This window comes from Zonotrichia leucophrys, chromosome 11 (assembly GCF_028769735.1).
Source record: "Zonotrichia leucophrys gambelii isolate GWCS_2022_RI chromosome 11, RI_Zleu_2.0, whole genome shotgun sequence".
Lineage (NCBI taxonomy): Eukaryota > Metazoa > Chordata > Aves > Passeriformes > Passerellidae > Zonotrichia > Zonotrichia leucophrys.
Genome location: NC_088181.1, coordinates 11,396,799 through 11,409,953, shown reverse-complemented (window position 1 = coordinate 11,409,953; position 13,155 = coordinate 11,396,799). Strand labels below are relative to the sequence as shown.

The 13,155-nt window shown below is 38.8% G+C and overlaps 1 protein-coding gene across 3 annotated transcripts in view; it reads right to left on the bottom strand.

Moving 5' to 3' along the window:
• Positions 1-1,333: 1,333 nt before the first annotated feature.
• TOX3 (TOX high mobility group box family member 3) overlaps positions 1,334-13,155 on the bottom strand; it is a 73,692-nt gene continuing 61,870 nt past the window's right edge. For all 3 annotated transcript variants that reach the window (XM_064723216.1, XM_064723217.1, XM_064723218.1), the window contains 4 exons: positions 7,828-8,097; positions 6,228-6,455; positions 4,833-4,913; positions 1,334-3,213 (listed from right to left, as the gene is read on the bottom strand). In XM_064723216.1, coding sequence (XP_064579286.1) covers positions 2,467-3,213; positions 4,833-4,913; positions 6,228-6,455; positions 7,828-8,097 — 1,326 coding nt within the window. In that variant the 3' untranslated portion in view covers positions 1,334-2,466. The remainder of the gene's footprint in view (positions 3,214-4,832; positions 4,914-6,227; positions 6,456-7,827; positions 8,098-13,155) is intronic.

Genomic DNA, 13,155 nt, shown 5'->3' with positions numbered 1-13,155 from the left:
AACTAATACACAATTACTGTCACATGCAGTTTAGCAATTATTTCTGAAGACATTTGTCTAAAGGTTTCAAAAACGACCATAAAATGGTTTCCTTTGTTACGTAACATTGGTTAAAACTGACACACACGAAATCTCTCCCAACCAGCCTCTGTTGTGCCATTTCTAATGCAGACAGGCTTCCTTGCACTTGGAATAAACACCCTCCATCCCAGGCATTATTAGATATCATGCTAAGGCTATTAGGAGCATGGGTAGCTGTCAACTAACACCTATTATGAAAAGCTTCAATTTATATATGATTTCTTCTGCTCCAAGAAATCTATAAATTTATAATTAGAATCTCTTGCTGTTCAATATTTGTACATAATAAGCAGAGTACCTGAGGATGATGAAATATTGAAAGATGAATTCATTATGAAGAAACTCACATGCTGTAGTACCTCTTCCCTCAAGTCTGGCTGCAACTTTTTGGGGATCTCTACTCCATTATTTTTGGGCTGTGCTCTGAGCATGGTAGCCATGCCTCAAACAGGATTAGGATTCTGCTCAGGCTTGACACTTGCTGTTTTTAATTTTCATTTTATCATAAGCAGTTTAAGATTGTTGCCAGTGGTAATTTGCAATTTTTATCAAGACCTCTTCATTATAGCTTCTGACAGGACAGATGCTGTAATTAATCATGCCAGACAACTGGGGATAGTGGTCAGGCTGCACTCACAGCACAGATACTGCAGGAGAAGAAGGGAAACAAGAAAATAGAGGCTCTCTCCTTTCTGTTCAGAGCAAAAATATAGGAACAGCACTAATAACCTGACAACACATTGGATGTTAATGTTTCCAAAGCCTTCACATGAAAGACCTGCCCCCTCCATCCTCCCCACTCCATCACATTCTACCTTAACGAGAACATAAAAGTCAGACAGCTCAGGAGCAGCCCAAGGCAGGAGCTGGAGCCTTACAGAGGGAGGCCCACAGCAGTAGCTGAGTTTACACCTGGAACTCTCAGATACAAAACCAATTTGTGCTGATTTCCATCTCTGAACATCACAGCTGAGAGACAGGTTCACCTCCCTGTTCCTGCAGCTCATCAGCACGGGCACCATCACTGCTGTGTGACCCCAGCACTTGCTTTCTCTCTCTGGAGTCTCAGACACCTCAGAGCAGTTGCCCACAACTCTACAGCAGAGCATCTTGGAGGGCACAAGAGCCAAGTTCCCATTGGTACCTGTTCACCCAGAATGTCTGATAAAAATCCAAAGAAGTTTAAAAATGTCCAAGAAATCATTTGCAGAAGGAAATATTTCTGGTTTCTCTATCAAAGACTTACAGCTCATCAGTTTTACCGAAATGTGTTTATTCTATAGCAAGATAAAAGCATTTATTTTAGATAAGCAAAATACAAACAACTTAATTGCTGCTATCATAACTCATAAAAAAGTATAAAACAGCATAAAAACACAATAAGCAATGTAGCAATTAATAATTCATGTTACCAGTGTTTACATTAAAGCCTCATTTATGAAAACTTTACAACACATGATATGAAAACTTACAACTTTTAAAGAAAATATTTACATTGATTATTCAGTTGTGGAGTTTCATTTAAATATTCTACTGGTTTTACAGCGTATTAATAACTTGCATTTCTCATCTTAGCTTTCTTTAATAACAGTTTTATTTAAGTGCATTTTCCTTTTAAAAATACAGTGTATTAAATCTGAAACTCATCACTTTGACACAGAATATAATATTCACATTTGTTCTGTAATTGGAATTAACGTAAGAAGGTAAATGTCAATATATATTTTCTTATGAACTATGGCAGGTTTATTGAGAGAAATGAAGTGAAAAGTTGGGTCAAACATTTACGTCCAGTTACTTGCATTTGTTTTTTTGAAGACATTTAGGAGAGAAAAAGAAAAAAAAATAAGAGCTTTGGCAAAAATCTGTGATTTACTCTATTTTTTCATGACAAAAAATGCCATCAACTAACTCATGTCATACAAGTATGATTGTATGAAATCCAATCATAATTTTACAGGTAGTTACAACTGTGCTTTAAGGGTTTCATGAGTTCATACTGCCTTGAAGTGCATTACTCACTTTTAGAGAAAGAAGGGCTATAGCATATAACTCTGAAAGGCCATTTTGCAGTCATAAGGTCCAGGTATTTTTTAGGCCAGTTGATTCACATATTGTAGGTAAAGCTTAAATAAATTAAAAAGGCATCACATGAAAAAGAGAACAGCATTTTTTCTTTTAAACAAAACGATTTATAGTCAGCTAAAAGATGATACACAGCTACATTGTAGTTCTTTATTGCCTATCTAATAGACACTTTAGAGGATCATTTGATCTGTTATGCATCCCTGCATAACTACCATCAACAATTTACAGTTTTCAGCCAAATATGGTTTACCCCTACCCCTCCATCAACACAAAGCCATGTTGCAAGATTGTTTATCTTCAGAAAATACTGACCTGTGACAATACTTGAGTCTGTGTCTGAGATTGTATTTGTGACTGGTGCTGCTGAGGTGCTGGCTGAGGGCTCCCAATGGCAGGGATGGGAGAAGTGATCTGCGGGGCTCCTGGGGAATGCTGCTGAGGAGAAGGCTGGGACTGGTGCTGCATGTGCTGCATTTGCTGCTGCTGCATTTGCTGAAGCTGTATGTGCTGCAGTTGCTGTTGCATCTGCTGTTGATTCATCTGCTGCTGGAGATGCTGCTGCTGCTGCTGCTGCTGCAAATGTTGCTGCATGTGGTGCTGAAAATGCTGCTGCTGCATTTGCTGCTGTATTTGCTGATGCATTTGATGCTGATGTAGCTGCTGCTGCTGCATCTGCTGCATCTGTTGCTGCTGGAGCTGCTGCATCTGGTGCTGCTGGCTTTGCATGGAGGGGCTGAGCTGAGACGAGGACTGCGTTGCCACCATGTTGGAGCCCATGGAGCTTATCAATGGAGCTGCAATGTTTGTTGGCATGTTGGGGGCAATGGTGACAGAAGCTACAATCTGATTCATTGGCAGTCTCATGGTCAAGGGTTTTGGAGCAATGGCTCTGGAAAGGGGCTGTTGAAGAGTTTGGGGAGATGCCGACACTGTGGCGTGCTGAGAAAGGGAACTATTCAGAATGAGAGAGGAAGACAAATTTGTGGATGCCAGTGTTTGCTGAACAGAACGAATTGTCTGGGCCTCAGCAGATTCTGCAGCAGCCTGTGTTTGGAAGAGAAATTAATTGTCTTTTCAACAGAAAAAACATTGTTACTGTTTACATGGTAATAAAAGTAACAGCTACTCAGAGACCTTTGCCATCTTTTGTTTTCTATCAGAAAAGATCAATCTGCAGTCTGAAAACAACCACTGATCAGCAGTACATTGCATCACCTCTCTATCTGCCTCCCTATATGGTACCTCCAGGTCTTACTTGGACAAAAACTAACTTGTGCCCTTGATCAACACCAAAAAGTCACACATGTCACACACATTTTGTCACTGAAAGAGCTAGAACAGGCCCAATATATTTACATGTTTTTAAAAAACCCTGCTCTTTGGGAGGCAGCAGCAGCACACACACACGCCCCACCCCATCAGTTACCAACCAATGATCAATTAACTGACACTCTTTAGACATTTACCTGTAATAAACTGTGCTGCACAAGTCTCTATCCCATCCCTACCCTGAAACATCTCACATGAAAAAGCTACAGCAAGGATGTCTTAATTTAGAGGAGATGAGATACCATGACTTTGAGTGTCATTTCCACCTGCAATCTACCCAGAAGTTACTTGGTAGTCCTGGTCCCATGGATGTGGGGAAAAATACATGATTCCTGATTGTTTTGAAAAGGGAACTTAAGATTCACAAAATAATATCTCTCAAAGGTACTTAGAACTCCTGCTGATCTTCAACTTAGCATTGTGATTCTAAAGGCTTTTGGAATATTATCTAAGTCCCAGAGGCAACAGAAAAACACAGCTTCTTAACACAAGAAGAAGAAATCTTCCAGCTTTCAAAAACACATGTATAATTTCTGATGTTGTATTTTTAATCAATAGCTAAAATACACAGCAACTTTCCATATGATTTACTAATGTTCTGCAGTTGTACATTCAAATAAATATTCTCAGGAGTTGAAACATCATCACCCACTGTTACACCCATATTTTAGATGTCTATAAGCACATTTCCATTTATGGTATTCAGATGCAACAGAACTGCAACCTGTATAGTGCTGCTGTCTAGAAAGGCAAATTCTCAAGTAAGACAGCAGAGCTTTGTTTTCTTCACAGGTTTTATTTTAACTAGGATCCACTAAAATACTCCTTGTGGCTCACTGCCAGCTAGTCCATTTTTTAGTACTCTCCAAATTCAGAGCCACCACACATTTCTTTCCCCTCACCTGCAAAAATACTTAAGCTTTGTCGCACAACAACTGCTCTCCAACTTCACGCAGAGCAAGCCTGTCCTTTGAGAAGCAGCACTTGAGGAAAAACAAACCTCTGCAAACAGCTTGCAAATATTAATGTCAAAAGGTCAGTATATCTTTCATGACTGAATTTTATTTTTGTGGTGAAGTGCCTCCACAGCTTAGGGAAGATGTACAATTACAAAGATGGTTTCTGGTAATCATTAGTATGCCAGGACAGAGATGAAATTATTTTTGCAGAGTCTAAGCAGGGTTCAAGCAGCAGCACAACATCTTGTAGAGCTGTATTACAGAAATGCCATGATTCTGCTTATATTGTGCATAACATCCCCCCCTTGCCCCACATATTCCAATATTATTGTTAAAAGCTAACTTGAATTACATTGAAGGCAACATTAGGCTTACCTTAGAAACAAGGCTTGCTCTGTAGGCAGCAAGTGCCTTTAGGTATTCTTTTTTGGCAGCTTCAGTTTTTCTTTTATATACCTATTAAAAGAGATCACAATTTCACCAACTTCAACTATTAAGATTTTTTCTTTTGCCAGAATGCTCTCAAAATCACTTGCACAGAAACAAAAAACATAGACCAAATCCCCTGAAAACACTCTATTTGAAAGTCCTAAATATTCTTGCAGGTGGTTACAGGCTTTCAGGGCTACTTGCTGGACTTGCAGTACAGTTTATGTTTATTATCAGGAATAACAAAATGCTGCTATTTGACATCAGTCTGAGCAGCAAACTGATTGACAAGACTACTTATGCACTCTTTCCTTGCCCAGAAAACAGTATTTTATTGACTCCAAGCAGCAGGGCTATTAGAAAATTGGGTATTACAAATGCCAAAATGTATCAGCAGTAGGCTAGAATAGTAGAATACACCTGTGCATTTATTTTCAAAACAGATATTTGAACTACATATAAGAAAATCTGTACACCTTTAAAAAAGGTGGATCAAAGAGCTTGGACTTGCCCCAAAGTCAGCATGAGAGAATCCCACTGAGTTAAACAAGAACTGCTAGGCAAAAATTACTAAATCTGTATTTTTAATCATTATTAAATTTAAAGTTCACCTTTAAATCATGTTCATTATCATCTGTTAGATCAGAATAAATTTTCTAAATGTATTTCAGAAAAAAGTACCACTCATCTCTTGCTAAAAGGTGTCCAATCTGGAAACCTGTCCTCCCCTACAAGCTTCTATTAACTCTTATTGGGAACAAACAAGGGGTATTTTTAACCCCCTTTAATCCATGTGCCGCAGTTCCATGTGTATAGAAAGAAGAATAACCCTCAAGGAAGTACAAAACTCATCACTCTGTACCCAGTTGGAATTGGAGATAGCATTTCCCACACAACATTGTAATGAGACTCAGAGGATTGGCTTCAAAGGTTGGAAATCAACACGCTTTGTAACAAATTCATAAGGCAGATCAAAGGAAATGGTAAATATGCTGTACCTTCCTCTTTTCTAACTTATTAATAGGAAACAAGGGCTTTGAAATAGGAATCATCAAAAGATGGTTTTAAGAGGACTCTAGGACACTATAACCTGAGCTCTTTTACAAACTGCCCTTTAAAATTTAAAGACAAATACAGTCATTTAACACTACCTGTCAGCTCTCACAAAGAAAAAAAAATAAAAGATGCCGGGTCTTCAGCAAGTTCAAAACTCAGTTTAGCATTACAGAGGTGGAGTTCTACATCAGCAAGTAGCATGGGCAACTCAGAGAAGAGGTAGGAGGATTTTTCTACATGGATTACTATTGTTACTTCTTGTGAGACAACCCTGCATCAATTTACCTGTTTTTGTTCTTCTCCTAAACTGTCCCACATAGATGCCACTATTTTTGAAACATCTCCAAACGTAGCATTGGGGTTCTGTCCTTTAATTGCAGCTTGTGTGTCCCTGAAGAAAAGGGCATATGCTGACACTGGCTTTTGTGGCTCATTGGGGTCTTTCTTTTTCTTCTTCTTTGGGGTCTTGGGCTTCTTGCCAGAATCTGGGGCAGCTCTTTTTTCTCCAGTAGCCTAAGAAACAGTAAGAACAAGAACAGTCACTAAATGCATTAAGTAAGTCAGATAAATTGCAAAACAATTATTTACAGTCAGTGGTAATATTATATGGATAAAGCTGTTATGTAGGCAACACTTGGGAGAGTCCTGTTGTGCAGGCCCTTCTCTCTAGCAAAGAGTGTTTAGCCTCAGCATAATCTCATTGGAGCTACTGGAACTAAATCATGAGTAGTTACTACTCATTCTAAGCATGGCTCTGAGAGTCACATCTTACAAGACCTAAAAAAGGACACCCCAATGCTAATTTGTATTAAAAATATTAAGATGTAGCTCATAGCATATTTTGAAGAGACCATCTATGTTTTTCCTTTAAGATCCAATCTCAGCAGCTAAGACTCAAAAGGCAAAAGCTCGGAGGCATTTTCCAGTTCCCAGGCTTAGATCGGCAACTTAGACATGGGCCAGGAGTTAAAAATCCCACCCTTGAGGCAAAAAGCAGCAGCAGCAGCACCTGGGCAGTGTGTGCCACCTGCAGAGCACTGGCTGTGCTCCCCCAGGGCAGGGCAGGTGCCCCTGGGGGAGCTCTGTGCTCTGGCCAGGCACTGACAGCCCCTCTCTGTCCTCTGGATGGGGATCCAGCAGCTCCGCTCCCTGTGTGTGCTCGTGCCCTGAACTCTCCTTCGGTGAGCCATGCACAGATTATTGCAACAAGGGGATCAAGTGCATCTAAATATGATATGTAGTATGATATATCTGTCTATGATAGTGATTTACTTTGATATATTGAGGATCCTGTACAATGGGCTTTCCACATGTGTAACTTCCATCAACTCAATGAGAAAACCTTTAATGGAACAGTTTTTAATTAGGCTTTTACATATACTGCTATAAGAACATTTGTTCTTCATTAGGTCAGTATTTTTTTCCTTTTATAAGAGGTTTATTTAAAGGAAGATATAAGTTAACTAAACTTTCAGTTGGAAGAAACCTTATTTTACTTCTCTCCATACACATCCATGTTTTACATGACTCCAGAGAATACCAAAATGAGAAAATTGTCCAAGACTGATGTCTGAAGAGATTCAAGAGATCTGAAAACCTGACTCATATTGGACCAAAAGAAAAAAAAAAATAAATATGTACACATATATATATGTACACATATATATATATATGTACACATATATATATCTATATATATCTGTCTAGTCTTAGGTTCATTATTATGATGATAGTATGGATACTTCTTAAGTAAAGAAGGTAATCAGCAAATTAATCATATTCCACTTTACTGTAATATTTGTGTTTTAAATGACCACATTGCAGCTGCAGCCATGCAAATCCAGTGTGTGGATGTGTGAGGCTTGCAGCACATGGAATAACTTACTCTGTTTGATTCATCTGCATCTTCTTCATTGATGGAGCTAGATGGGGAAGGAGTGGCTGATTTACTTGCAGGAGGGGAGGGAGAGGTGTGTGGCAAATTAGTGCCTCCTAAATTCAGCCCCAGCTGCGCACTCAGCTGAGACTGGTTAATGGTGGTGAGCTGGGACGGAGCCATAATTCCCGAATGAGCAGCATCAGTCATGTGCACAATGGATCTCATAATCAGAGAGTGGTCCTGGCGGTACTGGGAAACCTGGCTGTGACTCTGATCCTAAAAAAGATGGAAACATTGCTTAGATATTAGCAGTTACTATACAGCAGTAGCAGGTGAAGTTATTTTCACAGGCTTACAGAACCAACACCATCAACATGCAGTTTGCTTCCTTTCTTTTTAATGAATTGAATATATTATTAATAAACTAAGTGTAACAACAGTTACTTTAATTGCTCCAGACTTCTCTTTTCCCCTCAACTGAGGCTGCTTATTTTGTGCTTTGACTAGAAATTACATTTGTCTGTTTTTAAACATTTTTTCTCTTGATGTAGTGAGAAATACCCACATAAACAACAGGGAAACAGGATGACTGAGGATTCAGGAAAACATTGCAAATGAAGAGACACAGACTGTTGTCAGAAAGTAAACAAAATTGGGGTGGGATGAGGGGATATATAGAGAGAGAGAAAAGCATCTTCCTCTACTGAGTTTCAGTTATTCTTGGCCATTACAAGTAACAGCAGTGGATACAAACCAGTCCTGTCTGGGTGGGATTTTAAATCTGTTTTAAACACAAAACACTGCCCTGCTGGTCTGGAGTGCACTCACTGCAGCAGGCTGGAGAACCGGTCCAGTAATCCTAAACACTCCTGTTGGCAAGTAGCACATAAAACTGCACATTTTTATCTTTAATCCAACAATCAAACATGTGGAAGTAGCAAAATTTGTACAAATTCGATGTACAAATCACCGACTTTATTTTTCTCCAAGTCTCAGAAACACAAGCACTTGCATGGTTTGGTTTCTACTGTTTCTTGAGGGCACAAACTGTGTCTCCTACATCTGCACAACATTTACCACATTTGTAAATAAAAAGAAGCAAGACCCTGAAGGTAAAGTCAGCTGCAATCTGCCTATGAAAACTATGGGTTTTTTTGGGACCACACACAGATCAATACACAATGAAGGAACATGTAAACAGAAAAGAAGATTTTTTAAAAAGTTAATAAGAGAATAAATAGCTCACAAATTGATTCAGCAACCTGATTAATCTACAGTCATTGTTTGAGCAGCCAGAAACATGAGAAATAAATTAGATTTTGAAAACTCTTTCATTATTAATAAGCCACATTGCAATTAGTAGCAGGTGCAATGATCCTTAATGAAATGACACAGAACAAAACAGCAATTGTGGGAGCCCACTGGACTTCCACAACAGAGTCTGACCTTCCTGGTGCTCTCTTATTAAGTATGGATAAGTAAAAACCAGTTTTGAAAAATCTGTGTCAGCATGGAGGTGAAAGTTTAGCCCAAATGACTTTCCCTTACTTTTTATAACTTTGCCCTCAACAGAGGCAGTGTTTCTGTGCTCCTGGAAGCCTTTCCTTGGCTGGGACAAGGGTGGCCATACAAAGAAGCAACATGTGTTAGAGAAGATGCACACCCTGCCCCATGGATCTTTATACACAAATACTGCAGCTCACGGTTTCCCTGTAACAGTAAATCATATTAATTCTGAATTAGACAGTTGTGTCTCTTTCTGCTGAAGCCTATACAGTAAAAACCAGTCCTTCTTTAGCATAAAAATGCATGTGCAGCTGGGTCCAGTAGAGATCAAGTTAACCTCACCAGCTCATGATCCAGACCCTGTGCCCCAGGGCTCACCCTCATTTTCCCCATGCTTCCCCAGCCCTTGCCAGCTTGGCTCATCATCCATACCCCACCACACTGCTTTTCCTACTTCTTAAATGCTTTTAATATTTTCAGTAAAGGACGGCAGTTCCTTAGAGATGACTGTGTTTGCCAAAAGTGGAGCACTTGATACAGAAAGATCAAAACATCAGACTTATTGGCTGAAATACCCATTTGCTTCAGGGCACCTTTCTGTGAAAATTTACTGCTGTTAACTACAGGGTCATTTTGATTGTGACTTGTATTGGCAGTGGCATCTGGAAGTCATTCAAAGTCTTTTGTGAAACGATATCACTCTGCCCATTACTCCAATCATTTTACAGACATGACTTTATTGCATGAAGAAAAACTCTGCTGGCTTTCTCCAGCAAAGCTGAAGAGGATCAGAATAACCTTCTCTCAGAAAAACTAACTTTCTTCATTATTGTGCAGCCAGTACTTTCTTGGAGGTGTTCTACCCCTGAAAGCCTTGCTTTTGTTCTCCCTTTATTGCTACACAATGCAGGCCTTTCTGGCCTTTACACTCAGGCAACAAAATGTGATGACAAGGGTTACAAACCATTTACTCCAAGTCTTGTCATTTCGGTTGCATCTATGATTTTATTGAGACTAAATTCTCTTGACTTGCACTGACCCAGAATCTAATTTTATACACAAGCCCATGAATTCTTAACTGTCCCTTTTTCTGACACTATCTGATGCTTGTGTGGGTTTTCTGCATCCACTTACTTAATTTCAGTTTTTCTTTTCTGCATCTTTTCCTGATTTCTTTAGCCTTTTTTTTTTTCAATCTCAAGAGCTTCACTAAAATCCAGGAATGGCAACAACAATATTTTGTAACTGGCCATTTAGAACTAAACTGATAACACATATTATGCAAAAGAAAATGTTTCATATAATATCCAGTCCCTTATTATTCATATGTCCATATGAAAACAAAAACCAATGTATTTTCTGCACTTTCAGTTTAACTTATATGGCTGATCAATATTATAAAAAGAAAGGAAAAGGGTGTTCATTTTTTGCTTTGTGGTACAGTGCTGTGGCCCTGAACAACCTATGGTTCCTATACCAGAGCTTTCAGACAAAGAAGTATGAGCCGTTTTTTATGTGTGTACAGTGGTTTGGAAAGAAGGCAGGGAGGCTAGTTCATAGCAATATTAAAGTCCATGGCATTTTCCTATAGCTCCTGAGCAAACAAAAGTCTTCTAAGAAGGGAGCTAAAACCAGGAAAACAAAATTTCCATTAGTTATTTTTACTCTTATTTTTTCTGTGATACTACCAAAGGCCAATACCAAACTGAAGGGATCAGTAGCATTTCATTATGCTTGAGATGTTAATCAGAGAAATGTTTAACAACGAAAATAATCCTGTATCAGAAGCACACATGGAAATACAAGTGCACTGAAGCACCCACATGCCATCCTAATTACGTTACTGTAGGAAAACTGAAAAGCTCACCTATCCAGAAATAACCCACTGAGACTACTGGGAGAATTTCAGAGAATATCACAAGCTCTTCTACATAAACTTTACCCAAAGTAAATGTGATACACAAGTATTAAAAGCATTCAAGATTCTTGTAACATTAAGCAAAAACAAGAGATCAATTCTGACAAAAATTCATGAGCTCCTCAAGCAGACAGTATCAAGTTTTGATTGAGCCTGATCTGCTTTGCAGCCTTGGATTGAAGTTAGACAAAACCTGGTGATCTCAAAACGAGTCAGGCAAAGCTCAATCCTTGCTTTACTCAGCATGATAATCAGACAAGGACATGATGTGTGGAACCAAACCAAAAGAGAAATAACTTGTCTCATTCCTCTGCAGGCTGAAATGGCTTTGACTCAGATCAATCTGTTGTCATCCTACATGAGTGCTACAAACCCCTCAGGTACAGAGACATTTATTGAGGGCAGCACTGGCACCTCTCTGGGCTCTCCAGTGACAGGGCAAGGGGGACGGGCTCTAAATGGAGAACAAGGGGTTTGGATAAGGTGTTAGGGAGGAATTCTGTAATGTGAGGGTGATGAAGCCTTGCACAGAGGCACTCAAGACCAGGCAGGATGGCAGCACCTGGTCTGGTGGAAGGTCTCCTGCCCATGGCACGGGGCTGGAACAAGATGATCTTTAAGGCCTCTTCCAACCCAAATAATTTTTACCCTTTCACAATTCTAATTATATATCTGGATTTAAAAAAACCAAAATATAGTCCAAAATGTTTTCCCCTTCTCAAAACAGCTGTATGGTGACTGTGTAGCCAAAATCTCTTACACAGCTGTCGCCGCCCTGTTGCACACATTATAAAGACATTCAGCACTTGGTTCATAGAAGGCCTCATCAAAGCAACCATAAAGATATCTGTCCATCAAACTGTCCTACTCTCAACATTTCTAATCACTTCAGACAGTCATGCCATGAAAGTCATATTTAGTACTATTGCTAAAGGACACATCTCACAGCCTATGACAAAGGTACAGCTTATTTTACATTCATTTGTAAAAGAACAAGTTCTTGAAACTATATAAAATATCAATGCATCAACAGACACTAGAAAGCAAATAATGGAGTAAGGAGATTTAAAAAAATGAAAGAAAAAGAAAGGAATGTGTCAACTCCCATGCTTTAATTTATACATTTCATCAAAGATGTTTTCCAAAGTACCATGGAGTACTAAGTGAAAAAATTATATTAATAAAAAATAGTTTGCTCTTCTGTTAGCAACTCATTAAGCATCCAGTACTTAGTATAGCTTGTAATAGAGTTAGTATTTATTTTGACAGATAAATGCACCCAGCCATTACATTGAGAGATGTCCTAATTTTCACTTACTTACCCTGCATTTTAAGAATCATTTCCATACAGTAATTCTATCCTGAATTCCTACCCTGATGTAACTTTAATCTCTGGGAACATTCAACAAGACATTTAAAAATATAACTAGGATATTACTTTTCAGAACATTTTTGAGCAATACTGAAGTCTTGATTAAAATCAATGTCTACAGCCTTCCATCATTTAAATATGCAATACCTCCAGTGAGACTCTGGACATGTGAGGACTGATGAAAATGCCCCATGGAAGTGTCCACAGGAGGATGTAGGGCTGGGCTCTCACCCCACACTGCATGAGATAGTTTAAGGGAATTGAGAAATCTGCCATCCAAAATAATTAAGGAATAACTAAGCAAAATCCAACATTTATGGTTATGTTCACTGTGTCCTGGTTTCAGAAGTTGACTTAAACTATTATATATTCTATTGCCTGAGGAATTCATCACTGTCAATGTAACATAAGCTGATGCAATATTTTAAAGGATGTATTTAAGTTGAAGCAAATGCACTGCAATGTAAGGAGTGAAATCCTCAGTTGTCCCTGACTGTAAATTACTCCCTTTTACTTTTAGTCATGTCAGCATATCTCT